The sequence below is a fragment of the Molothrus aeneus genome, chromosome 6, assembly GCF_037042795.1.
Source record: "Molothrus aeneus isolate 106 chromosome 6, BPBGC_Maene_1.0, whole genome shotgun sequence".
NCBI classification, from domain to species: domain Eukaryota; kingdom Metazoa; phylum Chordata; class Aves; order Passeriformes; family Icteridae; genus Molothrus; species Molothrus aeneus.
In genome coordinates this window covers 24,603,676-24,630,691 of record NC_089651.1, presented here as the reverse complement: position 1 = coordinate 24,630,691, position 27,016 = coordinate 24,603,676, and the positions used below count along the sequence as shown (strand labels likewise).

At 56.5% G+C, this 27,016-nt stretch overlaps 1 protein-coding gene across 2 annotated transcripts; it reads left to right on the top strand.

Moving 5' to 3' along the window:
- The first annotated feature begins 1,955 nt into the window (after positions 1 to 1,955).
- On the top strand, positions 1,956 to 26,911 carry MAPK8IP1 (mitogen-activated protein kinase 8 interacting protein 1). Of its 2 annotated transcripts, none has more exons than XM_066551847.1 (12): positions 1,956 to 2,072; positions 9,194 to 9,299; positions 16,587 to 16,820; positions 20,486 to 20,567; positions 21,107 to 21,979; positions 22,611 to 22,686; positions 23,123 to 23,295; positions 23,586 to 23,695; positions 23,818 to 23,937; positions 24,985 to 25,055; positions 25,364 to 25,462; positions 25,903 to 26,911. In XM_066551847.1, exons 1-12 carry the CDS (start codon positions 1,987 to 1,989, stop codon positions 25,973 to 25,975), a joined length of 2,103 nt encoding a protein of 700 aa, XP_066407944.1. In that variant the 5' UTR covers positions 1,956 to 1,986; the 3' UTR covers positions 25,976 to 26,911. The 2 variants fall into 2 exon arrangements, with proteins under 2 accessions (XP_066407944.1, XP_066407945.1); XM_066551848.1 differs by lacking the exon at positions 1,956 to 2,072 and adding an exon at positions 7,121 to 7,206.
- Positions 26,912 to 27,016: the final 105 nt, after the last annotated feature.

Here is a 27,016-nt window from a genome sequence, read left to right as displayed (position 1 = left end):
GCCATTTCAGGCAGAGGGGGAAAGAGCAGTGAGAAGGATGACTGATGGAAAGAGAGCAGTCTGGTATCACAGCTGCATCTGGGGGGAGACCAGGTGGTTCAGCTGGGGAAGAGGAACAGCACAACTTCTCTGAGCACATAACCTCTTCTCAGGTTTCCTTTAAGGCTGAGTTGGTCTGAAGTGAACCTGACGGTCAGTTGGACAATTTGAAAGAGAAAAATCAGCTGATGCCTTGTGAGCAGAGATGCTGGCTAGGATGGAAGTGCTGTCTCTTAATTTGCAGCAGATGTGTGTGCACTCTCCCAAGGGCCCTGTGCTCTGCTGTGCATCTAAGGAATTGACCTGACTGACAGCAGTGCAGGTAGGAAAGTCAAATTGGGTCTTCTGCCAGGCCAGCCTGAGGCAGTGCTGGTGGCCTGACTAAAGGTCAGGTCACTAAGGGGTGAGCTTTTGGTGCTTGGCATCCAAGCAGAAGGTGAGCTGCAGTGGCGGTGATCTGGCTGTGGGACAAGGCAGCACCTCCTGCCCCAGGTCAGAGGCCAAATAACAGCCATGCTGCAGAGAAATCACATTTTGGTAGGCGGGGTTTGTGCTTTGAGATGTAGCTACGTCAAAGCTCCCCCAAAGCTCCCTGAGTGAATGCTGGTGAGTCTCTTGGGTCCTGCATGTAGTACAGTTCAGTCTCTGTGCATCTAAACAGCAAAGGGGACGCATAGATCACCCTCAAGAGGCTGCCCCAGGGTTACCTGCACATGGTGACCCCTTGGGGGTGTGCTTGTCTCCATGCTAGTCCAGGAGTAACATCTCTTTTCAGTTTGTCTGGCAGGAGACTAAGACTCCTGAGAGAGAGCAGGACTGTATGCCTTGGAGGGCTCTGCTTGCTCTTCTCTGGAGGAGCAGCTGATGTCCTGGGTCTTGGCCAAGAACTAATACATGGCCTCAATGGCAGTCAGCTCTGTGGTGTGAGAAACACTGGTGGGACCGGATATTTGGACTGCTAAAGAAGTGCCACTCATGCCATCCAGGACTGTCACAGACAGGGACTGGGAGCACAGTGGGCATGCAGGGAATGAGGAAAGTTCTCCTGTTCAGGTACAGAAGTAGCCTTGAGATCTAAAAATACTGATGCTGTCCACTTCTGTCCACAGCAAAACCTGCACAGTTTTCTGAGCTTGCAAAGCATGGGGAGGAGAGGCAGGGAAGAGAAACCTGCTCAGGCTGATAAGGAAGAGTAGCAGCAATGAGTACCCACCCAAGACAAAATGCTTCTTGAGACATTGCTGGATACAAAAATGGGTCTACCCTTTCTGGGGAGAGACCTGAAACCTTGAGATGCACTTTTTCCCTCCTTTGTGCCTGTGGAAGGTGTGTGTATGCTGCTTTTTTAATTCCCTTTGCAGTACTTGCAGCCCTGGTGAACTTCGACAGGGACAGGGTTTGTGCTGGGGCTGCCAGACCTGTTGCCAGGAGCGGTAACCATGCCATGGGTGCCAAAGCACAGCCTGGCTGTTCCTGCTGCTCCCGCTGCCTGCAGGCCCCTCCTCGCTGCCGAAGAGACCCCTGCAAGCGCCCCTCTATGTCCAGCCCCTCGCCCTGGGCTCCTGCCTGCCCGCTCAGCCGGCCAGCCCCGCTCCTGGCGTGGCTCCTCCCGGCCTTGGGAGAGCCCGGCCATCCCCCGCACCTGCCCGTAAGGGTGCAGCCTCCAGCTGCGGGCACATCTGTCTCGCCGGGGCCGGCGTTCCCCGAGCCCCGGGCGGAGCGGATGGGGTCGGGGTGCGAGGTGACGCCTCCATCTGTGCCGTGCCTGTCCTGCAGCTGCCGCCGGAGCCGCGGGATGGAGCCTCCGGGCCGCGCCCCCGCTCCCCCCGCCCCGGCGGCAGGTATGTCCCTCCCCGCCGGCACCGCCAGCATCCCCCTCCCTTCATCCCTCCTTCCCTGCCTCCCTCCCTCCCGCCCGCCCTCCGCCTGCATGGAGAGAGCCACAGAATGGCGGAGCGAGAGAAAGGAGCTGCATCCCCGCCCGCCTCCTCACCCTTCCTGGGGCTGCACCTCGCCTCGCCCCCCAATTTCAGGTACCGGCCGCCGTCCCCCCGCGGAACCCTCTCGGGGCAGCCCCTGCCCCTTGCCCGGGGCAGCGCTCCCCCTCTGCTGCAGCCCCCGACCGCACGGCCCCCGCCTCGTCCAGCGCTTCTGCCCTCGGCGCGCAGCCCCCCGCCCCCGCCATCCCTTTGCCCCCCGCCCCAGGCACCGCTGAGCCCCCACCGCGGACATCGCTCCAGCCCCCATGGCTGCTCAGCCCGCCCACCCAAGCCGTGCTGGCCCTCGCCCCACACATACACCACTGCAGATTCCCAGCCCCCTGCTTGGCCTCATGCTCCCCTCGCACCCCATCCCGCCCCTTACCTGCCTTATCTCCTCTTCCAACACCTCTTCCTCATGGAAGAAAAAAGCTTCATCTCTCTCCCCTCCCCAAGGAAAGCCTTTTTCCAGCCCTTTCCTAGAAATCCCAGTTGCTTCTGCTTCCTTCCTGCCCCTGTGAAACAGGAACCCCAAGTGAGACGGTGGGAGAGTGCCAGAATTGATTCTCTTAGCAATACCAAGTGCTCCCATCGATTTGGGATGCAGGGGGCTGTGTCTCCTCTGAAACCCAATGAGGCTTGTCACAGGGACTTCCGATGGCATGGGCCAGGCCACGGACGCCTGTGGGCTTTGGAGCCTCTGGTGCTTGCTAAGGGTAGCTCTGGGACAGGGATGTGCTAGGTGGGTAAGGGAGGAGCCCTGCCCCTGCCTGCAGGTGCGGTGTTCACTTGCCATCAGGGGTGGCTCGCTGCTCCTGGAAGCTGTGCCCTTGTCAGCCATTGCTCTCTGCTTGCCTCTGCCATCCAGGGTGCTGGGGGGAGCTGCCTGTGAAAAGGAGAATGGTACCAGCTGCCTTGCATGCTGAGATTTTGGGTGGAAAGGAGCGGATGGTCCCTACTTAGGACCACAGCAAAGATCATGCCCTCCTCTGTCAGGCCCAGCCCCTGAGGCTGGGGAACCAGTGGGTCCCTGTGAGAAACAGATGGGTGCAGTCGAGCAAAGGTAGTGTTCAGGCAATGAATATTTGAAGGGCTCTGCTGCTGGCCCCCCGTTGCTGGTGGCTCCGGCTCTTTGGCACTGCCTCCTATTGCAGTGCTGCCTGCGAGAGCTGCTGGGAGCTGTTGCAATATGGCTGGTGTGCCCTGCAAAGGCAGCGATTCAACGCTGCCTCTGGAATCCTCCACCACGGAGAGGGCCTTGGCCACCGAGCCAGAGGCTGCAGGCTGAGCTGCCGAGCAGCTCTGGGCCCACCACCTGCTGTCCTGGAGGTGTGGCTGTGCCCTGGGCACCCTCCTGCTCCCCAGCAAACAGCCCTGCCCTGGGAGGGAGAACGAGCTGCTGCTTCTGCCTGTGCCTCAGATCTTTGCAAAAGGAGCCCTGTGTGCCGCCAGCCTGCTCCAGGGAAGAACTGACCTCATGAAGGAGGCTGTGCAGCTGGGTGGAAAACTGGGGAATCGAGACAGGAGTGCAAAATCTTCCCCGGGCACCAAGCTCATGGTGTAAGCGGAAGAAGATGCAGTGATGTGTCTGAGCCTGGGGCAGGGTCTGGCAGATCAGAGGCGATGTTGTGGTGGGGAGTGTCGTGGGAGAAGGGAGCCATGCTTGTGAAACACAAGCTGGGTTATGTGTCACAGCTTGGCTTGTGCATGTCCCAGGTCCTGCATCCCTGCTGCAGGGCTCAGCGAGGGGCTGTCCCCCGTGGATGACCCAGCAGCGATGAGCGCAGTTCAGAGTGAAGGCTCAGACCATGGCTGGCAGTGAAGTGGGCCCTGCCCTCTGCCCCTGCTTGCTGCCTGCAGGATGAGGTGTTTCAGGTTTCTGCCCTTTGGCACATGCCCCTGCACTCCCAGCTCCGAATGGTGACACGCCAGCCCAAGCATTAGGTGATCGGTTGGCTTGGATTGGGAGAGGGCTTGGTCCTGGCCAGCAAGCAGACTGAGCTCTCAAGAGACCAGGCATAGTGGCCTGCCCATGGTAATTTGGTGTTGTCTGAGAAGAAGTGGGAGGAAAAGGATGGTGAGGTGATCCCTCCTTTAGCCAGGAGGTCCTCCAGAGGTGTCTGTTCATCATAACAAGAAAAACAGCATTTTAGGAGACAGCAGTAAAAAAGTCATTCTCATCCATCCTCCCTGTTGTCCTTAAACTTCCCAAAGCCTTGCAGTCCAGTCTGTGTTCACTGGAGCTCCTCAACATCTTTCTCTGGGACGCTGTGTTGCAGCTCCTTGCCCTGCTAAGAAGCTTTGGCAGTGCTTTGTGGTAGGTTTCCTGTGAGGGGCTCTCTGGGGCCTCTCTGGGTTAGGGGTCCCTCTACCCAGCATTAGAGGGACAGGGAGGACTGGCACAACTGGGGCACAGCTGGATGCAGGGCCCTGCAGAACTCACGGTGTTGCCCGCCCTGCTGTCCCCAGGACTGTGGCTCTAATGTAGCTGGAACCTGGGAGGGGTCACTGAATGATCCCCTCTATCTCCTTCAGCTTTCCCTGATAAAAGCAAAGGGCATCCACCCAGCTTCTGGGTAGGAAGGCACCTAGGAAAAGAAACACTTAGGGAGTTATTTCCACAGGTCAGGAAAGAGGGGAAACTACTCCCCTACTCAGGGAACTGTCAGAAATCACAGCCCTTTGGGAAGGGAGGGGCTCTCTGGGGGAAGAAGTTCTCTCAGTCTTGTCGGGAAGTTCAAAGAGGCACCTTCAGGCTGAGGCAAAAATCATTTTAGCTCTGTGGTTTGTTTTATGTGTCTGTTGTGCTCATCTGGAGCTGTCAGCAGAGCCTGTTTGGAGGCAATGAATGAGCTGGGCGTTAGAATGGGGCTACCTGTCTTCTTGTGAGGGGAGACGAAAGGGTTGTCCTCCTCTGATGGAGGGGGAGAGGCGCCTTCCCATCCATTCGAATGAAGCAGTCTCTGGCCACTGAGATGGAAGAAACAGACAGGGGCCAACCAAATGTAGGTTAGTGTTATTTTTTCCACCGGTGCTGGTTACAGGGCTTGCTCACAGCACCTAACAGCAGACTATCAGAGCAAGGCTTGGGCAGCTGGGCCTGTTGGAGCACCCAGCTTCATCACATCATTTTTTTTGCCCTGGTTTTGCCCTGCATGGAAAATCCTCTGCAGTGGCAGTGGGCTGACAGGGGATGGGGTCAAGAGAGGCACAGCAGCCGGGACTGATTTTAAGGCTGTTCTTTGGACTGTGATCAAGCTGCTCCTGCCATGGGCAGGTAACATCTGCCTCTGTTCATTCACCCACGTGTGTACTCTTGCTCACGGTTCCTGAGAATCCCAAGTTTATCACTTCTCATGCATACAGCAGGGCTGCCCACCTTCAGGTGCCTCTTGGCACATCCTTCAGGAAAGCACTCATAACCTGCAAGCACAGGGTTCTCCCACCCTCACAAATGGAGACAGACTCCCATATACCTGTGATGCCGTGGCCATTGGCAAGGTAAGTTGGCCAAAATACATGTGTATTGTGTATTTTGTACAGTGAAAGTCCTGCTCAGACTTTCACTGCCAGTGATGGAGCTGAGAGGAGTCAGAGCTGTTTCATTTTGCTGGTATTTTTAGCCTCTTTGAGAAGGAAGAGAGAAAGGAAGGGGTGTTTCCACCACAGGGAGCAGAGGTGGGTAATGGAGAGCCTTCCTTGTGTTTCCTGGAGCATCCATGTGAGAGGAGCAAAGGGCGCAAGTAATAGAGAGATGGAGATTTCTTTATTCGTTGCATTAATTGAGGTTTCAAGCAGATGAGGTGCCTCCAGGCAGAGCTGATAGGGAAGATGGAGTCCTGCATGCTGTTCTTGTGGGGCTGAGTGACAATGACCGCAGTATCACGTGTGATATTCACCAGTGGTGAGGCACTGATGGGGAGAGAGCTTGCAACAGGTTAGCTGCGTAGGGCAGTCCAAGCCCTGAGCTGGGCTCCTGTGACATCACCCACCTTAATCTGCCCAGGAGCAAAGCAGGTGGTGGAGATGCACCCATTACTTGAAGCTCCTGGAGTGGGTGTCAGTGAGGGGCAAGAGAGCAGTGCTGTGATGGGTGGCAGTGGGGATGCCACCACACTGTGCATCAGAGTGGGGAGGGGGATGCCCTCTCCCCATCTCAGAGTCATGGTAGGTGCCTCTTCTAGAGCTACTTTGACTTCATCGTGATGGGGCAAGGAGTGAGTGGGTCTGAGAGGTGTGGGGGTGGTTTAGGATTATGTGAGGCTGCTGTACTAAAAGTTTGTCAGCAACACCTGATAGGCCCTCCTGGGAAAGACCCCTATTTCCTTCAGCAGCAGAAGAGGGGTAGGAGCTGGCAGAGCAGCTCACCAGGTATTTCCCTGGCCCTCAGCATGGGTTAGAGGTCGGGGAAGCCCAGGAATGATCCTGCCTGAGGCAGGAGTGGGTCTGGGGGTTAGGTGGGGGCAGACCGGGAAGGGGTAGTGCTGCTAGCACTGCTCTGCACTGGCTGGGCTTGTCCCTTGGCAAAGGCACTCCCCTCAGCTTGGAAGTGGAGCTGGCCATGACGCCGGTCCCGCTGTGCTGGAAACACTCTGGCCTTTGCATCAGAGAGGGGCCTCGCTCCGCCTGGTGAGAAGCTGGACAGAAGCTCCTGTCTGTGTCCCCCTGCTGTGGGGGACAGCAACGCTGCAAGGGCAGGAGAGGCTGGGTGCTGAGGGTTTCCATGATGGGGTTAGCAGATCCCCTGTGCCCGCTGTGGGTGCTGAGGAGCCAAGTGCTGGAGCAAGACCAGGAGCCAGGCTGGCTGGCTGGCAGGCAGAGGCAGTCAGCATCCCCAGCAGAGTGCAGGGACTTGGCACTGGCTCAGCTGGGGAGGTTATTTTTTTTTATTTTTTTTCCCCTCCAGGACAGCTGATTCCATCTATTTTTAATGAGCTTGCCCAGGTTGCGCAGTGAGGATAGAGAGCAGCGCCGGCAGCCACAGACTGCGACGGGGCAGGCAGAGAGGCAGTGGGCACCCAGGGTCAGCTGCCATCTCCCTCACCACTCCTCACAGCAGGTCTGGGGGTGTTTTTTGGTGTGGGAGTGTGTCCCCCGGTGAAGGGGGGTCCTCCTCAATGCAGCTGCCCTTGAAAATGGAGTCGAGCACCGAGGAGGAGAGCTGGCTGGAAGATCAGTGGGAGAAATGGTAGGGGACCGGCTGGGCCTAGGGAAGGGGGGGCCTGTCCCGCGGGCATGCAGGGGGGTGAGGGGCAGCCCCTTGCTCCTGGGCACATCACCCTTCTCTGCCAGTGATGGCCACAGGACAGGAGCAAACTTGGCACGCAGCTGAGCCCAAAGTTTTCCTGGCTGGGCAGGAGCTGTGTGACAGCCAGGCAGCAGAGTGGCAGAAGGTGTCTGGACACCTCCTGCTGCGCCCCAGCATCGGCAGGCAGGGCCAGTGCTGGGGAACCCGCTCAGCATCTCCCCATCCCGAGGGCATGGACAGGGCTGCCTGTCCCCATGCGGAGTGGGGGGCACTGCCACCCTGTCAGGCTGCTCCTGCAGAGCCAGGGAGCCCTGGCAGCCCTCGGCAGTGTTGTGCCCCTCAGCGGGCCCGCAGCACTCACTGCGCTCCCGGCATGGCGGGCGAGGCCCCGGGCATTAGCAACGGATGATGTCCCACCCTGGCGACCCGTGTAACCCGAGAAGAAATCAATTTGTGCTTTGAAGGCTCATCGTGAGCCTCCTGCTCCGCGTTGCCTCCCTTCCACGGGCAGCAGGAGGAGATAGGCAAAGGGGGGTCCAGCCATCCCACCCTGGGCTGAAGGCTGTGTCCTTGCATTCCTGTTGTGTCTTGCAGGGGCTGCCTCCATGGGCGTGGTTGCTCCCAGTTGTCTTCACCCCAGGAGACCACTACTAGTGGGGTCCTCAGAAACACAGAGGGAAGATGCTGCTTCTCCCATGGGCTTCTCCCACTCTTTTCCCTCTCCAGGAGCTGGGGCAGGGGAGATGTTACCCCTCCATGCCAGTGGCTTAGTGGCACTGCATGTGGGGTCCCCAAGATGTGCAAGCAGTGCTTAAAGTGAGAGTGGGAGCTCTGCAGGTCACAAAGCACCATTCTGATTCCTTTCTCACTGCACTGTTGGGGACCAATCCAGAGAGGGGTGATGGACTTCGCACAGCCCTTTCACCCAAGTGTCTCCCAGCCAGTGGAGCTGGGAGCAAAGGGAAATGGTAGCAAGCAAAGCAGTGTCCATGGCCACTCCAGACAAAACTCAGGGGTCTAAGTAGGTTGGCCAAGGACTTTTGAGTTGCGTTCTTTTATTTACCCCTGTGGTAATGAATAAGTGAGAAGAGCATTGAAGTACCAGTATGTTGAAATGTTTTAATGCTCAGAAGCCAGGAGCACCTCATCACTCCCCCGGGGCTCATCAGCACATTTTCAGCTGCTAAAAGGATCTCTCTTATTTTGAAGGGGTGTAAGGAGACTGTATGGCTGAGGCTGAGAGCCCTAAGGAACCCTGAGGCCATGCAGACCAACTCAGCAGCACTGATGTTCACAGGCATGCCCATAGTCACCCTGGGGAGTGATTTTGGTGCAAAGGGAAATCGCTGCCCTCTCTTACTGCAGGCAGCTGGGCTGGAACAACCCTGCCAGCTGCAGCTCAGGGGCTGGTTGTGCCATGGCTGAGAGGTTTGCTGTGCTTACAAGTTCTGTGGGTCTTGATGTGGTCACCTGTCCCAGCAGGTCCATCCTCCAGCTGTGCCCTGGACACAGCCTTTCCAATTCCTGTAACCCCGGCCTTTGCCCTGTTGGGTGTCTGTGCCCAGCTGGGACAATCCCAGAGGCTCCCTGGGATGGTGTGAGCAGAACAAGCCTCCTGTGATGGGGCTGGCTGTTCTGTCTGTTCCATGTACTCTCAACCTGCATGTCCCTGCTGTCTTTGGTCAGGCAGGGACACACTCCTCCTGCCTCCCAACAGCCATGGACTGTGCCAAGCCCAGCCATTCATGGGGACAGACCTATCCCCTCTGGGAAGAAGCTGCCTTCCCAGTCTTTCTTCCTAGTAGAGACTGGGACAGCATCTCCTGGGGTGTCAGTGCTGCTCCCAGCCCACAGGCACCACAGCACCCTGCACCCTCCTGTCCACCACTGGGGCAGTGGGTGACTAGGCCATCTCCACTCCCTCCAGGCTCACCCATGACATCAGCCTTGAGGAATTTGAGGATGAAGACCTCTCTGAGATCACTGATGAGTGTGGAATCAGCCTTCACTGCAAGGAGAGCCTGGCCAGCAGGGTAAGTGTGATGGGGATGGGGAGAGGGATAGGGATGGGCAGAATGTACCAGTGGGGCTGGCAGGACCATCAGCCCACATGCAGGACCACCAGGTCCCCAGATGAGTGATGCTTTCTCAAGGAACCCACTGCCATGGCCCCATCCCCTCTGCTTGGCAGTGCCCTCTCCTCACTCCAGCACAGTGCAGGTCCTTTCTGAACCAGCCAAACTCAAGGGACTCAATCTCAAAGCTGGTGTCATTTGGTGCCTACTGTGCTATTGGGGTTGGAGTTTGTTCCTCAGGGATGAGCCCAAGGATTTGGGTGCAAATGGTGGCATGCCCCCATTTGAGCAGGATAACCAGCAAGCATCTGGCACCTGGCAAGCATTCTCGGGAATCAAGGACATCTGCAAGGTGGCACCAAAGGTCCCACCTGGGCTGTGCCTCCTGTCCCCACATGCATCCCTAGACCTGGGGATGCAGCTGGGCTGGCATGGTGAGAGCTGCCTCTGTTCACAGGAGGTATTCTCTCTGGCTTGTTAGCTAGCTTTAGCTAGAGCTGTTCACAGGTCTTTATGAGGCTGTAGACCTGGAGGCTCCTGAAACAGGGATGAAGGGGGTAGCTCTGACACCAGCAGGCAGCAGGCGGAATAAAGATGGGAGCTGAGGAGCCTGTGCAGGTACCTCAATTGGGTGTCCCATCCATCTTAGAGCAGGCTGTCAAGAACCCGATGGGGTTCACACCACTGTTTGAACTTCCCTAGAAGGCCATGGAGGCAGAAGTGTGGAGATAAATTGATTATTACATTGGATTTGGAAATATGCAGGGTGTTAAAGGAAAAGCCACAGCCTGAGCATTCGCACACCACTCAAGTAATCACATACACACCACCTGAGACTTTAACTGCTGGGAGGGGACTCTTTGTAGCAGGCAGCTCCAGTAAGCTGACAGGTGCCCCTTTTGACCCCTCACTCAAACACACACTCACTCAAGGCTGACTCCTCCTCCTTCAGGCTCAACCCTAGGTTTCCTGTAGCAAAGCCCCCAGCTCAGATTTTATAAAAGTAGTTTAGTGGTACAGCACCAGGTCAGCTCAAGCTGGGTGCCTGTGGAGAGGGACCCTGAGCAAAGAAACCCCTGGGTAATTATACCCATACAACTCATGCACCCACCCCTCAGACACTCTCCATGCACCTCTTGTCCAGTGGTGATTTTTGGTCTGGGGTCTTCTAACATCTTACTGGGTTCTTTCTCTGTGTCTGTGCAGGCAGGCCATACACTGTTCTTATCTTGTGGAGTTACAGCTTCTGCTGACAGCTGGAGTCTCCTTGTCTTCTGGTTTGTACTTCTGGTGCACCTGCTTGCTGGCAGAGCATGGGGAAATAAAAAAGCCCTAGGCTTGGGATAAATACTATTCAGCAACAACCACAGCAGCATCAGTGTGTTATCAATGCTCCTCTCATAAGAAAGACAAATCACAGCACTGCACCAGCTTCTAGGAAAATTACTAGGAGAATTAACTCAATTCCAGCCAAAAACATCTCTAGATGTAAACTCACGGCTTGTGTCCCAAGGCTTCAGCAGATCCAGCTACTGATGCTAGGCAAATAAAGCTGAGCAATCAACATACTAGATCACACAGTATATAACTCTATGAACCCATTCTAACTCATTCTACTGAAAGCTTACTTATTTAAGCTAAGAACTAATACCTCTCAACACAGAGTTTCTGCATTTTGTCAATGTGTTTCATGCTAAAGGATGCAAATGCTGGAGGAGCAGCCAAGTGGTTTGGGAATCATTCTGTCCCTCAGAGGAAATACTTCCTCTGCAAAACTGATAAAGACCCAGTGAGGACAGAAAAGGTACAAGAATTTGTCGCAGATTTAAAATTAGAAAGTGAATTTGTGTCGTTTGGAATTCCTCACTGCAGGCAGGACGGTACAGGCAGACCTCATCCTTGGGAGGTGCAGGTGTCTTGCTGTGCTCCTTGGTCTAATTCGTGACCTTCCCACCAAAAATTTGTCTGTTCCCAGCTATGGGGCTGCTGCTCGGTACCTCTGCTCCAACTGCAGGCTCCTCCTGCTGTAGGGTGTTATGGCCAGACTTCCCTGGGACAGTCTGGGCTCATGGGCTGTGTATGCTGAAGGAAGGAGGGATAATGCTGCAGGGAAAACCAAGGGCAAACTCAGTGCTGGGCATCCATGAGGGCACAGCCGCAGTGAGGGCCTGGCATTGGGAACATCATCTGCCTGCAATAGGTGAGGCAGACAGAGACTGGGCGTTTGTTGCTGTATTCTTCCCATTAGCCATCCCAGTTCCCCATTGCTGATAGCACCACTGGGCTCAGGGCAGGATTTTTTTTTTTCTCTACAGATTGACAGCCCTTGGCTGGAGTTTGGCAGGGAGGGGAAGGGGCAGGGGGGACTTGCATCTCAAGTGCTGCAGCCCTTCCTTTAGGGAGAGAAAAACCAGCTTCTTTTGCCAGTTTACTCAGAGGTTTCTGTATCCCTGTGTTTCAACACAGAGACACGAGCCTCATCAGAGGGTTTGCTCAGGCTCTGAGAGCGAGCCCCATGCCTTCCCTGGGGACAGCTCAGAGCTGCTTTACACAAATGTCCTGGTGCACTGAGAGTCTGCTGGAGTGGGAGGGGGATGTGAGGCTGCTGTAGGGGAAGCAATGAGTTATTCATAAACACAGCAAAGGAGGAAGCTTATCATGCTCAGAAAAAATGCCTGCTAAAAATACGTCCAAATGGTTTATATGGGACGCGGAGGATTGCCCGAGGAGCAGAACCGAAAGTGGTGACAACAATGGCTGTGAGAGAGGCTTTTCAATCCCAAATGTTGAAGGCGAGAGCCAGGGAGCTTTCCAAGCTGATTGCCATCCAGAGCGAGCTTGGGGCGACAAGGTTGCAGGATCTGCCTGATGGAAGCAGTCAGGCCCAGAGGGAGCAGCGTGGCCAGGTCTGGGGGAGGTGCAGGGGCTGGCAGGGCAGGAATGGCTGAGCAGGGCAGGAATGGCCAGCAGTCAGCATCAGCCTGCTGTTGCATCGTGTGGGGCTGCTGGGGGTGGTGAGTCAGGGGTGCTGGGACCAGAGCGTGAGGGGGCTTTGCCCTGCCCATGGCAGCACCCAGTGCCCCAGAGCAGCTGTGGTAGGGAGGTGGAAGGGTTGGCCCTGGTCACCCCTGCAGGCCAGGCAGTGGGTGAAAGCCTGGCAGTGGAGCAATGCGAGGTGAAAGCAAGCTGCTGGCTCAATGAGTCACACCAGAGCAGAGAGCCACGGGCAAGGGGGAAAGGATCTGGGGAGCACCGTGGGACAAGGGGCTGGAGTCAACCAGCCGCCCAGCAGCGAGTCTCTGGAGAGGTGGGCAGGCACAGTAACCCAACAGCGAGCAGGAAAGCACTGACCAGGAGCAAGGGGGACAAACCCTACCTGAGGGCTGCAAAGGGGACAATTTGTGTCCTTGATGAGGTGGGGGGGTCTGGGCAGAGCTGGTTCATGACAAAACCTGTGGCTGTAACAGAGATGGGTTTTGAGGATTTATTTGGTCCCAGAAAAACAACGACCTCGTTATGGGCTATTTTAGCAGCTCCTCAGAAACAGTGGCTCAGACACACAGAACTGCAAGGAGGCATAGACTGATGTTTGTGCAGGAGGGAACTTTCCATTGACAAGGACCACACCTCATGGATGGGAGACCATGCTCTAAGAGTGAGGAATAATACCATGTGTGGCTGAAAAGAAACTTAATTTCAACAAGAAGTCCCCAGTGAATGAAATGAGAAGTGAGATAGGCTGAGCAGAGGGCTTGTAGAGGAAGCAGAGCTGTCTTTGGGGCTGTTGAATGGCAAGGCAGGAGGCCAGCTGGGAAGGAGTGGAGGCCACCAGGGTGAGGGACACAACCTCCACGTCACCAATGGCAGCAGTCAGGTATGTTGAGAGGGATACTTGCAACAAAAGCACCAGACTTGGGGTTTGGCCTTGTTTTAGTGGCTTGGAAATCCAGAGTGACAAGCTCTGGTTTCAGCAAGATGGATCCCAGCAAACAGCCAGGCAGAGGTTAATACAAGTTTAGTGCCTCATCTATTTTCCAGGAACTGTGGAAATGGTTAATATAGGAATTAAAAAAAAAAAAAATTAAAAAGAAATACCTCTCTTGGAAGTACCTAAGAGCTTGAGAACAAGTGCCCAAAGGGAAAAGAGCCGATGAAGGGCTGGGCTGAGCCTTCCTGGGTCTGCATGAAAAGGTCTGAAACAGCCACAAAGGCACAGAAATGTGGAGGAAAAAGACCATTTTTTTCGGCATAATAATATTGCTGGAAATGCCAGGGGCTTTTTCTTGATGTTCAGTGCCACTGATCCAAGTGTGCTGCTGCTCGCAGAAGGCCAGCGGGACCCACTGCAAAGAGGGAAGGAGCTGCCATGAGCCTGCAGCCCGGGGACTAGTGGGGAACTGGATGTGTGGGCTGGGAGCAAAGGACAGGGCAGCGAGGTGGCTGCTTACTCCATGCAGCTTTTCACAGGCTGTCCCATGAAGCTGCCTCTGTGGTCCATGGCCAGCTGTGGCTGTGCCAGGCTGGGGGCAGAGAGACTTCTCTTTCTCTTGGTGCTCTGAAGCCAGCCAGTGGTGGGGAGAAGGAGAGCAGTTGTGCCTTCACTCAGCAAGTCCCCCTTGCTTCCCTGCACTCATAAAATGCTTTTCCCAGCTGAGGGTTTTGCCACTCCTCTGACAGTGAAGGCTGTGAGAGTGGGGCAGCAGGGAAGAGACTTGCAGCACTCAAGCAACATCTTGTGTATCTCTCCACTCTTTTTGCAAGAGCCTTTCATTCCTAGGGAAGCAAGCAGCTTCCTCAGGTGGGCAGCAGCCCCCACACAGGGGATTCCCCAGCTTAGACCAGTGCTCCAGGGGTGATCTCAGTACTTCTCAATTGCAGCAGGGTTCTTTCTGCTCCAGACCCCTGGAACCATGGATCACAGCATTGGGGCTGTCAGAGAAAGACCAGTTGCAGGACACTGGGACTTTTTGCCATTGCAACAGCACGGTGCAGGTGGGAGGTAGGATCAGCAGGGGCACACCAGCATCACATCAGTCCCAGGGACAAGTCTGTAAGGAAGCACAAGTGTCCCCATGACTGCACTGAGGATAGGTGTGCATCTTGTGTTTATTCTGCCACAAGATTTGGGCACTGGTGCTGCTCTCCCACACACCCTAATCTCTCCCACGGGGTGAAGGGACTTTGGGAAGTTACCAGTCAGAAAGGCTTCCCAATGTCTAGTGCCTGCCCTTGCTTTGCAGATCACTGCAGGTCTCACTCACATGGTAAGGTGATTGATTTCTGTGTGGTTTCAAAATCACTTTGTTGAGCTACAGGCCACAAATAATACCTGCAGTGGCTGTAGTTTCCTCCTAGTTTTTGAACCTGGAATGCTGCATCCCTGCTAGGGTGCCCTTTTCTTCAGAATGACAGTGATTTGCTTTTCTGCATCCTTCCGGGACTTTTCCCTCTGTGAGTTTCCCAAGTGATTGTTACAGCTACAGGATTATGGAAGCAGCATTATTAGCAGTCTAGATTGAATGTCACCAGCTGACTCCAATACACCCACTTTGGCTAGGTATAATCTATTCAGTTGGCATTTCCCTGCAGTTCTTTTCCCATGCCTCAGTTTCCTTGTTAAAATCCTGTGATTTGTCACAAACAGAAATGCAGAACTTGTAGCATGAAGGCTAATGCTCAAAACAAGAGATTTAAATGTTTAAAGCCTCAAGAGGACAAGTATCTGTGGCAGTGCTTCTCCAGTTGCTCACCCACTGCAGGACTTCAGCAAGGACACTGGAGGGAAGTGACTCCCATGAGAGGGTTTGTACTGTGCCTGCAGCAGGCAGAGCCCTGCCTGTGCTGGCTTTTGTCTGACAGGTCAGGAGCTGGTAGCAACAAGAGCTCTTGGAGTGGCTGCCTGAGCTGCTGGGGCTGTTTCTTCTCTCATGACTCAGGGGGCATCCTCCATGCAGCTGGAGACATGGACAGTATTCTGCTGCTGAGGAGCTTGCAGTCACCACAAACAGCTGATAACACAGACAATTCAACTCCTCATTGCCAAGCTGCTGCCTTTATTGCTGGCTGCAGCAACTTGTACATATGCAAGGTCCAGTTAATGCAAGGAGGGGGCCTTGGGAAGGCACCCACAGACATTTAAACACACACAGAGGTGACACTGGTGCCTCTTCACCCAGCAGCACAGCCACAAGGAGTGTGGTGGCTCTGCACTTGTGCCCAGCCAGGGGGGTGGGATAGGACATCTGCTCCCCACACACCACAGTGGTCATCCTGTTCCCAAAGGTGCAGGGGAAAGAGTGGAGCTGCCTCCAACCAAAACACAGCCAGCACCAGCAGGTGACTGGAAAGCCAGTGCTGGGCATCCCTCCCATATGGCCTCAGGTCTGATATACGCAAATGTATGCAAGGAGAGCTTGTCCTCAATGAGTAAGACAAGGGGGAAGGAGCTGCTGGTCCAAGTGGGCATTACAGGGAAGGAGGAGCCTGACTCCTTTCAGAGGTGTGCAGTGAAAATTTCAACCCAGTAGAGAGAAAAAGTAGTAGTAATGCAGTACACGGTGCCAGCATGGTGGTGGGTTCTCCACCTGTGAGGATGTTCAGGTGTGATGGACGAGACCCCAAGTGACCTGCTTCAGGCAGGGGATAGACCAAGTCTGATCAAACTGATTACGTGCTTGTATGAGTCCCACCTGCCAGGACAGGAACCAAGAAAGGGAACAGTCTGCCTTGGAAGGAGGAATCATAGGGCAGTCCAGGCTGGAAAGGATTTCAAAGGATCACCTGGCCAAACCCTGTGCGGGAAAGGGAGTCTGGGTGAGACGATCTGGCACGCTCTCTAGGGGCGTCATGAAAATCTCCAGCGATGAGGACTCTACCATTTCCCTGGGGAGATTGTTCTGCAGAATGGTTGTTCTCACTGTAAAAAATGTCCTTGTTATGTCGAGATGAAACCTGGGTGTGCACGTTTGTGTGCTGCGTAGCGAAAGTGACGGCTGCATGTACCTGCAGACAGGCACCTGCCGGGAGTAAGCCCCATCACTAAGGGAGGAGGGATGCTGCCCACACCTGCCTGGGAGGCGGGGAGGGGACGCGGGGCTCCGGCTCCGCGAATAACATCGCTGCCCCTTTAAAAGGCAGCGGCCGCGGGTGCGGATGCGGCGGCCCCGGCCCCCCTGCCCGGCCCCGGCGGGAGGCCCGTCCCGCCCGCCCTCCCGGTGGCCTGATCGCGGGCACTAATCCCGGCAGGGCCATGTGAGCCGGGCGGGCGGCGCGGCCCGGGCGGCGGGCGGCGGCGAGGCCAGCCGGCTGCAGGCCGAGATGCTCCAGCTCGACCTCATCGACGCGGCGGGGGACACGCCGGCCGAGGAGCAGACGGCGCCCGAGCCGCTGCAGAAAGACCCCCCGGCCGGGACCACCGAAGTCTACAGGCCGAAGCGACCCACAACCCTCAACCTCTTCCCGCAGGTGCCTCGTAGCCAGGTGAGGCGGGATGGGGGGCTCGGGGCGATTGGGTGGTGCGGAGGAGGAGGAGGAGGAGGAGGAGGAAGGATGCTCCCGCCGTCTGCCGGGGCTTTTGTCTCGGGCGGATGGAGGGAGGGGGAGGAAATAGAAGGGGATGGTGGGGCTCGGCTCCGCTGCCCGCGGTGCTCGGCGCGGCAGCCGTCCCCGCCATCGGGGTCCCTTCTCACGGCCGCTCGCGTTACCCCGGGCCGGGGGCAGCGCAGGCCGAGCCGGAGGGAGCGATCTGCGGACCCGGGGCTCGCCGGGTGCTGGGGACCTGAGAACGCCCTGCCCGGCCGCCTCTGCGCACCGCCAGAGCACCCCAGCACTGCGATCGGCGGGGGTTCTTTGAGGGGGCTTAGGCGCCGGGTGGGTCCTTCTTTCATCTCTGGTGCCGAGGTGGAGAGAAAACGCCAGGAATCCTGTCGGGACTGAGATGCGCCCCGGCAGGGTCCGGGTGGCCTGGCAGAGCCGTGCAGCAGGGGCAGGGTGGGAGCTGCGAAGGGCTTCCGTGGGATGGGGAGCAAACGAGGCACAGATACCGAACACGTGAATGAGCCATCGCGGGACGGGGCACCACGCCACGGACTGGCGAGCCCAGGGCCGGCACCAACAGCTGGCTGGGCTCCAGCTGCCCCGCGTTGGGGCAGCACCAGCTCTAGGGCAGGTTGGTGACACCAGGTGCCCCGTGCCTGACAGTGGGGACCTGGTGGCCTCAGCTTCTGAGCGGTGGTGCCTGGCAAGAGAAGCATTAATGTCAGAACCCCGTACAAAATCTGAGAGAGAGAAAAGCAACGCCCAAAATGGTGGCCAGGAGAACAAGGAGGTACTGTTGTCTCGCTCACACTCAGATTTTGTAAAGATTTTGGATGGTTTTAGCCAAGACTGCCTGCCCCACACAGCCATGGTGTTACTGTCACCCCTGGAATGGATGATGACTTGGTGTCCTGCATCCTGACCCCCGAGGCAGCGGCTGGAGCCCCTTTGCTCTGCCGCTTCTGCAAACTTCACAAGCCCACGCAAAGTGCACGACGTGCAGGGCTATTTTTGCTGCCCTCCTCCATTCAGCTCTGCCTTCTGCCAAGTAGGAGGATTTTCGTCGCGGTGACGTTCAGCCGAGGAGCGTGAAGTGAGAGGCAGGTGTCCCCGTGGGTGACAGATGGGGAGTAGTCAGAGCTGGGTGTCACCAGCCCAGCACCGGCAGCTGATGCCAGCTCTCTGCCTGAGGCCATGGGTGGGAGGAGGAAGGCACAGAGCCAAGGATAGGCGCCCGCTGGCAGCTGGCACCGGGGACAAAGGCGGCAGGGCTGGGGAGGCGGGGGGAGCTCCACTGAGCATAATGGACAAGGGGACAGCAGCAGCCTTGTCCCACCCTGTGCAGGGACCCCCAGGAGCAAGTGGTGTGTGGCAGCCACATCCAGCTGGGGGAGGTGGGGAAGAGCAGGGCCTTCTCCCAGACACTTGGTCCTAACTAGTGTCCTGGGCTGGGAGCAGGTGTCTGGAGAGGGATGGGGGTGGGGGGAGTTGCAGAGATGGTAGGCTGTGGAGGGGAAGCTGATGGTCCCCTTGCAAGGAGATGGTGGAGGCTGTGGAGCTCACTGTGAGGTGTGGGCACAGCTGAGCAGAAGACATGGGGAATGGGAGAGGGGGCTTTGCTGCAGCTGGCAATGGGAGCCTGGAGCCAGTGGGGATGGTGGCACAGGACTGTGGCATGGCTGGCCAGGTAGGATAGTTTGTTGGTAGTACCTAGTGAGAGGCTGGCTGTAAGGTGCTTGGGTTCCTGTTCTGGATGCCTACCTCTAGCCAGAGGCACTTTCTCCCTGTCTACATGGGGTGCCCTGAGGAGAGGGCAGGGTGCAGGGCATCCCTTGGGGACCAGACTGTCCCCAGTCTGTCTCCACTTGTGTGAGACACTGCATCCCCTTGACCTGCTCAGCTCCCTTCTCCTACAAGTAGTCAGAAGAGGGATCATAGCCATGCATCCTCTCTTGAATGTCCAGTTGGGCACCAGGCACTTTGCCAGACAGGGTGTTCACAAAGCACAGCATCATCCCACCCTCTGCTCTTGTGGGGCCAGGATCCAGTCTGGTGACGTCTCAGTTGCTGCTGGGCGCTCTATGATCATCATCCCAGGCAGGTGGCCTGGAAATGGTGAGAGGAACATCCCCAGCTTCCCAGAGGGCAAGAAACAGCTATTGTGACTGGCTAGGTTCATCCTCTGAGACTTTGTGAATGCCTCTCCACCCTGGCAGGGCATTACAGACCCCTGAGTGCTCTGGCCCTGTGGGCATGGGTGGGCTCAGTGGACTGTGCCTGCTGCATTGCTGCCTTCTTTCCCAGTCCAGGCAGCCAGGCTGGCTTGTGTGTGCTGGCCCTGTGGCACTCTGCACGCAGAGGCCATCGTTGTGACAGCTTGCCTGGCCCACATCCCAGCCCAGCGTGTCCCTGGGAAAGGCTAGCAGGGACGTGCTGTTATTTGCCTTAGCACAGGCAGGACTCATGGAGGCCATGGTGGGAGGTTGCCAGAGCTCTGTGAAGGGGGTCTCTCCCTCCCCACGGAGGCAGGGATCTGGCAGGCATGGTTCAGCCGTGTGTGACATGATGGAATTTTGGGGCAAAGGCTTCCTTCACGTCAGTGGGGAGGCAAAGTAAGGACAGGGCAGCTCCTGTGCTGCTGGGAACAGCTGTGGGTTGGTGATAAGGCTGTGAGAAAATCCAGGGAGTCCCAGAGGAGCTTTGGTACTTTAAGCAAGGCCTAACAGTGCAAAAATGCTGCAGCTGGGGCAGAAACATTCAGTGCCCCATTGGAGGGGCTGAGAGTGGGGAGTCAGGGGCACCCTGGGGATGGATGAGGGCTGGCACTGCACCAGGCAGGATGCCACACCCTGTGGAGACAGGCAGGGAGGACTTATCCCCCATCTGCAGGAGGGTCCTCATTAGAGGGGACTTGGTGCCCTTTGCTCCCTGGGTGTTGCAGCAAGGCTGAGCATGTGTTCCCCTTGCACCTATGCATGGCCCACCACCCAGGGCTGGGCAGGCAGGGCACAGCACCCACAGAAACTCTCCCAGACGTGGGCAGCATGGATGGTCTGATCCTGCCTCTCCTCTCATGCTGCTCAGGATTGACATCTGCTAGTGAACTGTGTATGTGTAGATTTGCATGCAAACACACTATCTGTGTATGCTCCTGTGTACATCCAATATGGATGTCTCCAGAGGCAGGAATTAATCTATCCAGTAGCTGGCTTCTAGCTGAGGAGCAGCATAACACCTGGTCCTTGGCATTTCCCCTATTTCATTTAGCTAGGTGGTTTGAAGGTGGGCAGGGCTGGCAGGATGGGAGCAAAGCATGCAGGCAGGCTCAAGTCTTGAATTTTTTCTCTTGGGACTGTCCAGCTGTGGGCTTCTGCAGCAAAGTTTTCCCTGGTGGAGGAATGCTGCCCAGCTGGCTCCTTGCCCACCCTGCTTCAGCCATCATGGCACTCTTGCAGCAGCAAGCATGGTGAGCTGTGGGGCTGGTGGTCTCCCTGAGCATCACGTGCCCCAGCAGAGCGGGGTGCTGTGGACCCAGGGAGGAATGGGTGCTGCTGTGCCACGTGCTGTTTACTGTTCAGGCTATAAGGCAGCTTTGTTCTTCTCCTCAGGACACTCTGAATAACAACTCTCTGGGGAAAAAGCACAGTTGGCAGGAGCGGGTGTCCCGGTCGTCGTCCCCTCTGAAAACGGGTGAGTTCTCCGGCTTTTGGCCAGGATCAGCTCCTTGCACCCTTTCATGGTGCTCAGGAGCCTGAGGCAAGTGGTGCTGGAGCAGGAGGTTGGGGAAAACATACCACATGGATACAGGGTGCCTGTCCGTCTTGCTCTCTACAATTACCTGAAAGGACATTGTTAGTGAGCTGGGAGTTGTTCTCTTCCAAGTAGCACAGAGCAGGACAGGAGGAAATAGCCTCAAGTTGCACCAGGGAAGGTCTAGGTTGGATATTAGAAAAAATTTCTTTGTTGAAATGTTGAACAAGCATTGGAAGAGGGAAGAGCTGGAATTACCGTCCCCAGAAATGTGGAAAATTGTGTAGATGTGGTGCTTAGAGGTTTAGGTTTAGTGGTGGGCTTGACAGTGTTAATACTTAGACTTGAGAATCTTAGAGGTCCTTTCCAACTTAAATGATTCTGTGATTCTGTGAGTCTGGGTGGCATCCCTGGACACCTTCCCCATCAGGGAGCATTCCCTCTGTGAGGCTGTCTACACTGCTCTCCTCTCCCCACAGGTGAGCAGACCCCTCCCCATGACCACGTTTGCCTGAGTGATGAGGTCAATCACCAAAACAGCACAACCTCCACCAAAGACCGGGGCACATCCACGGAGAGCCCGTGCCGGCGCACAGCAGCCACGCAGATGGCCCCAGCCTGCGTTGCCTCATCCCGGCCGCCCGAGAAGCACCAGGCCCCCAGCCGGGCCCCACCGCACGGTGCCAGCGTCGTGGTGGTTACCAGGGGCCCCGAGGCCCACCGGGACCGCATCCGCTACCAGACAGATGTGAGGCTGGAGGCCACGGAGGAGATCTACCTGACGCCCGTGCAGAAGAACTCGGACCCCCTGGAGACCGACAAGCCGTTCCTGTCCCAGTCCAGTGAGAACCGTATGTCCATCAGCTCCGACATCGACACCTCCGGCTATTCAGCCCTGGCAGGGAAAACCAACCCCTCCATCAGCGAGGAGGATGAGGTGCTGGACTACATGTCCTCCCCTGACAAGACAAACCTGCCCAGGGCCTCCTGTGGTGGCGGGAGTGGTGGCTCCCGGCCGGGGCACAACCTTCAGAGAGCCTCTGTGAGTTCGGACACCAGTGCCCTCTCCTATGACTCTGTCAAATACACACTGGTGGTGGATGAGAACGTGCAGCTGGAGCTGGTCAGCCTCAAGCAGTGCTACTCAGGCTACAGCGATGAGAGCGACTCGGCCACGGTCTACGACAATTGCATCTCGTCACCCTATGAGTCGGCCATCGGCGAGGAATATGAGGAGGATGCGCTGAAGCGTGACTCAGTCTGCCTCTCTGAGGACTCCACCCCCGAGGCAGACATCCACTTCTCCAAGAAGTTCCTCAATGTCTTCATGAGTGGTCGGGCACGCTCCTCCAGTGAGTGCTGGGCACAGGGGGAAGGTGGGCTGGTGGCTGCCTGCCCTGGCAGCCCTGCCTGTCTCTGGTACATGCTCAGGAGATAGGAAGCTACCAGCAGACCTCAGCCCCAGTTCTGCTTGCTGCAGCCTGTGGCTTTGTTCCTAGTGGTTCAAGAGGCATGGTGGGGCTTGGAAAAGTGTTGTGAGTGTCTGGTGTGGGTGGCAGTAGGTGTTTGAGGCTGCATTGAGGCATGCCCCAGATATGACCATGCTGAGGGGGAGGCTGAGTGAGCTCACAGGGGGGCCATCATGTTCCTGGCATGCCACACTCCTCTCCAAGCCCAGAAGAGCACTGTTGGCATGCTCCAGCAGGCAGGGTTTCCCATGGTGTGGCTGGTCCCATGCCAGTGTCACAGCTGTTTGTGTTGGTGCAGGGAGGCCTTGTTCCCAGCAGGGACTGATGGGCACCAGCACAGCAGCTCCAGCCATGTCTCTGTCCTGTGGCATCACAGGAGTGTTCCCTGTGAGAGTTTTTCATGGATGAAAACCATCCTGCAGGAGCCTCAGCAGACGGCCTGGCCCATGTCTTTCTCTTGGCTGTGATGCTGATCCCTCAATGCTGACATGTCCTCCTCTGCCTTTGTCCCCAGGTGCCGAGTCCTTTGGGTTGTTCTCCTGCATGATCAACGGGGAGGAGCAGGAGCAGACTCACCGTGCTGTCTTTAGGTGAGCTTGCAGGCACCAGGCAGTATCCCCAGCCGCTATCAGGGGAAAGCTGGTTCTGCACTCCCACCAAGGTGGGGCCAGCACAAACTCCAGTGCTTCTGGTGTGGGAAGCCCTGGGGAACAAACCTGTAGCCTGTAGCTCATGCCCTGCCCAGGAGCAACATTTGCCCAAGCTGCTGCATGGGCAAGCCCTCCAAGGGCAGTCAGGGCCTCTGAGGAGCAGCTTGGGTGGTGCAATAGGGGATACCCTTGCATTAGGTGTCAGGATGCTGCTGCTGCCTGTTGAGCCCAAACCTCCTCCAATGCTTTATTTAGCATGTCAGGTCCCCATGGCTACCAGGGCACTGCCGGGGTTGTGGGGGGTGCCCCAGCAGTGTGCCAGTGAGAAGGGCACCAGCACTGCTAGCCAGCCAGCTGCTATGGCCTCTCTGCCCAGGTTTGTGCCTCGCCACGCGGACGAGCTGGAGCTGGAGGTGGATGATCCTTTGCTGGTGGAGGTGCAGGCAGAAGATTATTGGTATGAGGCCTACAACATGCGCACAGGAGATCGGGGCATCTTCCCTGCCTACTATGCCATTGAAGTCACCAAGGACCCAGACCATGTAACAGGTATCAAGCCTCTGTGTGCAGCCTGCTGATGTTCCCACATCCTTGTACCACATCCTCCCTGCTGAGCAGTCTGGTGCTGAGCAGGGGGTAGGGGGGAGGACCAAACTGGACATCCAGCAGAGAGCAATGAGCAGGTTCTGCTGTGATGCTGGGAGTTGGTAGCTGGTGTTGAGGGAAGCTTTTCCTGGGCAGGGAAAAGCACAGGGGTGGGAAGGTGGAGAGGGGAGGTGGAGCTCAGCCCACATAGCTGGTCACCAGAGATGATCCCTGCCATGTGCTCTGTCTTCCAGCTCTGGCCAAGAGCAGTGACTGGGTGGACCAGTTTCGGGTGAAGTTCCTTGGCTCCGTGCAGGTTCCTTACCACAAGGGCAATGATGTGCTCTGTGCGGCCATGCAGAAGGTAGTGTCCCACTTCATCCCAGGGAGCAGGAGTGCCTGCTCCATCTGGCAGCAGGGCAGAGCCTCAGTGGGGAAGCATCATCACTGCTCACATGTCCCTCTGCTTTGTCTGTCTCTCTGCAGATTGCCACCACGCGCCGCCTCACTGTGCACTTTAACCCCCCTTCCAGCTGCGTCCTGGAGATCAGTGTGCGCGGGGTCAAGATTGCTGTGAAAGCTGACGACTCCAAGGAGCACAGCAAGGTAGTGCCCCCCTCCCTGCTCATCTCATCCCTTCCCTCATTGCTGCTCTGAGCTGGCTCGTGCCCTCTGTGCTATAGGCCATGATTGCATATCAAAATTAAGGGTCTCCACCCCTTGCATATGAAAATTAAGGGTCTGAGGGTGTGAGAACACCATCCATCACCATTTTAGGCCCACCGTCAAGATCCCCCATGCCTCACAAGGCCCCAGCTCCGGGCGGTACTGCCAGCTGATGCTCTCACAGCTGCCAGGCACGTCACTTGCTGGGATGCTGCGAGCTGAGCCATACCCCATAATCTGTCAGCTGCTTCTAAACCTTTCTGCTGCTATTTTGAGTGGTGTCCTCCAGATCTGCCCTGTAATCTCTTTATCTGGCAAGGGCAGGCTGCTGATTAGCATTCTGCATAAGTAGCCTAGTAAAGCACATTGGGATGCTGAGCAGAGGAAAGTGAGGGCTTTGCAGCAAGCTGTTGGGAAACCTCCCTTCTAGCTGAGGAATAGGAGTAGCTCATGGCTCTGAGTGCTGTGATAGAGCTGGCATGAGGTTTCTACAAATCTTGCCTAAATTCAGAGGATGCCATCAACTTAGCTGCAATTTAGACTTGTATAAGTTTTCATTTCTGGCTGGGACCCTTTGACACCCAGGCTTGAATTGGCTTGTTTAGTTCTAAGTTATCCATTCATCTTCTATGTACTAGTGTTTCTGGGAGCCTTTTTAGTGAAGAAGGAGGGCTGTGTGTGCTGGTGAACAGCATCACTGACTCTAGCTTGAGTACAGTCTGACTCAGGGCCTCCAGGGAAATCCTGCAGGAGCTACTGGCGGTAAAGGCAGCTGAGGTAAGAGCCAGCAGGGCTGCCTGGAAAAGCTCCCTTTGTTCAGGTGCTTGGACCAATCCTGAAACTGCTGCTGGTAGCAGCCCAGGATTAGTCTCCAATTAATTTCACTCCTCAGTCTCCAAGTGCATATTTCCAGTGGCCAGAGACCAGCTGCACTGCAGGGTGTGGGGAGGAAAGCTCTGACAGTTCCCCCCTCTCTCTCTCCCCCAGGTAAACAAGTGTAGCCATTTTTTCCAGCTGAAGAACATTTCCTTTTGTGGGTACCATCCAAAGAACAACAAGTGAGTAGCAAGAACTGTAGTGCATCTCTCAACACCAGTAGCTCAGCAGCAAGGCTCTCCTGCCTTCCTGCTCCCTAGGAAGGCAGGAAGGGAAGAAGAGGTTTCCCCGAGCCCTGGCTTGGAAGGCTCCCTGTGAGCCCAGTGCTGCAGCTCTGGACATGGGCTGTGGCATGACCTTGGGGTGGCCACCAGGATTTATGGGGGGGCTTTCAGGTCCCAAATCCCTATGCTTAAGGGAGGGTACGCCTCAGAGATGCTGGGGTACCTATGCCTACTGGTCCAGTCACATCTACTTTCTTTGCCCTCAGATATTTTGGGTTCATCACCAAGCACCCTGCTGACCACAGATTTGCCTGTCACGTCTTCGTCTCAGAGGAGTCCACGAAGCCACTGGCAGAGTCTGTAGGGTGAGTCCTGGCTGGGCAGGGAAGGCTGGCTCATAAAGGGCAGGAGGAACAAGACAGCCAGGCTGAATCCTGCCCTCTCCCCCTACATGTGGGGCTTGGACCTGGCCCCAGGCTGGCACCTCTTCCTCCAGTGAGATGCTTGGCTTGAGAGTCAGGGCTGACAGAGCTATGGGCAGCATATTCCTGACAATACTGGAAAAAGTCCCAGTGCAAGGCTTTGCAGGCAAATGGCTGAAAGTCATGCACTATGCAGGGAATCAGAGCAAGGATGGAGACCCTGTGGCTCTGATGGCAGCTCTGGGGCTAATGCAGAAGAGCTCAGGGCCTGGGGGGGGTCAAACAGGCCACGGGGTAAGGAGTGAGGGTCAGGATGGAAACAAGGATCTATAATTGCCTTGTGGGGGGGCTGCTGCTAAGCTTTGCCTGGTGCTGTGTTGCAGGAGGGCTTTTCAGCAATTCTACAAGGAGTATGTGGAGTACACGTGCCCCACAGAGGACATCTACCTGGAGTAGGGGCTGGCACAGGCACCTCCTGCTCAGCCAGGGCTGCAGTCTCGCCCCTTCCCCGTGTCGTGCATGGACAAGAGCTGCTTTGAGCCTGGAGGAGGAGCGGGCCCGGGGCAGGGCGCCCCGGGGCACGGAGCGCCGCCTCTTTTCGTGACTCCCCTTCCTCGGGCTGGGGGGACGGGAGGGGGGAGGGCTGGACAAATTGTGTTTATTGTACAAAATACTCTTAGTTTATTCTATGGGAGAAGCACCCACTGGGTGCCCTGCTTGTGAGCAGTTGGTGGGGGCAGTAGTGTGCTCTTGCCCTTTCCAGCTGCAGGCTGGGGTGACAGCATCTCCTCTGTGACCATGGCACAGCTTCCTGTCACATCCATCTGGGGTGACTTTTAATTGCAGTGGCAGAGTCAGTCTCTTGCAGTATGATGACACAGCAGCTAAAGAAAACAAGACCCACATGCTGGCTCCTGCCTGGGAGATGGGATCACCTCCCTGCCAAGCCCTGGGGAGATGGCTGCTGGGCAGGGGTGGCAGAGGAAGCCCCAGTATCTCCTCTGCCAGATCCAGAATGAGATGAGACAGCTTTCCCCTGCCTCTGTCCCCATCCGTCCCCTTTCCATCTTGTATCCATGCCCTGGGGAGAGAGAACAATTCCCCTCATACCTTCCTGCAGTAACAGTACCCTCGGGACTGTTCTCTGCCCCTTTCCCCTCTCCCCCAAGCTGCAGGTGGCAGAGGCAGGGCAGGGGCACCCCAGCTCAGTGGGACTCAGCCCCTGCACAAAGCTGGGTGTCTGCCTGAAGTGGGAAGGGCTAAAGGCTGCAGGGAGGTGTGTGAAGCACCAGGGAGGTAGAAGAGCTCTCCCGGTCCCTGCAGCCAATGATCTCTGTGCTTCAGCTGGATCTGCTGTGATGGCAACAGCTATTAAATATGATGGTTCCTGGAGCAGAGCTACTGTGGTGTTTGTTTCTCCGCTACAAGGGGTTTGGGCCTTGGCTTCTTCTTTCCCTTGGGACCCCAAGAGGACCTGGAGCTTCTCAGTACTGGTCC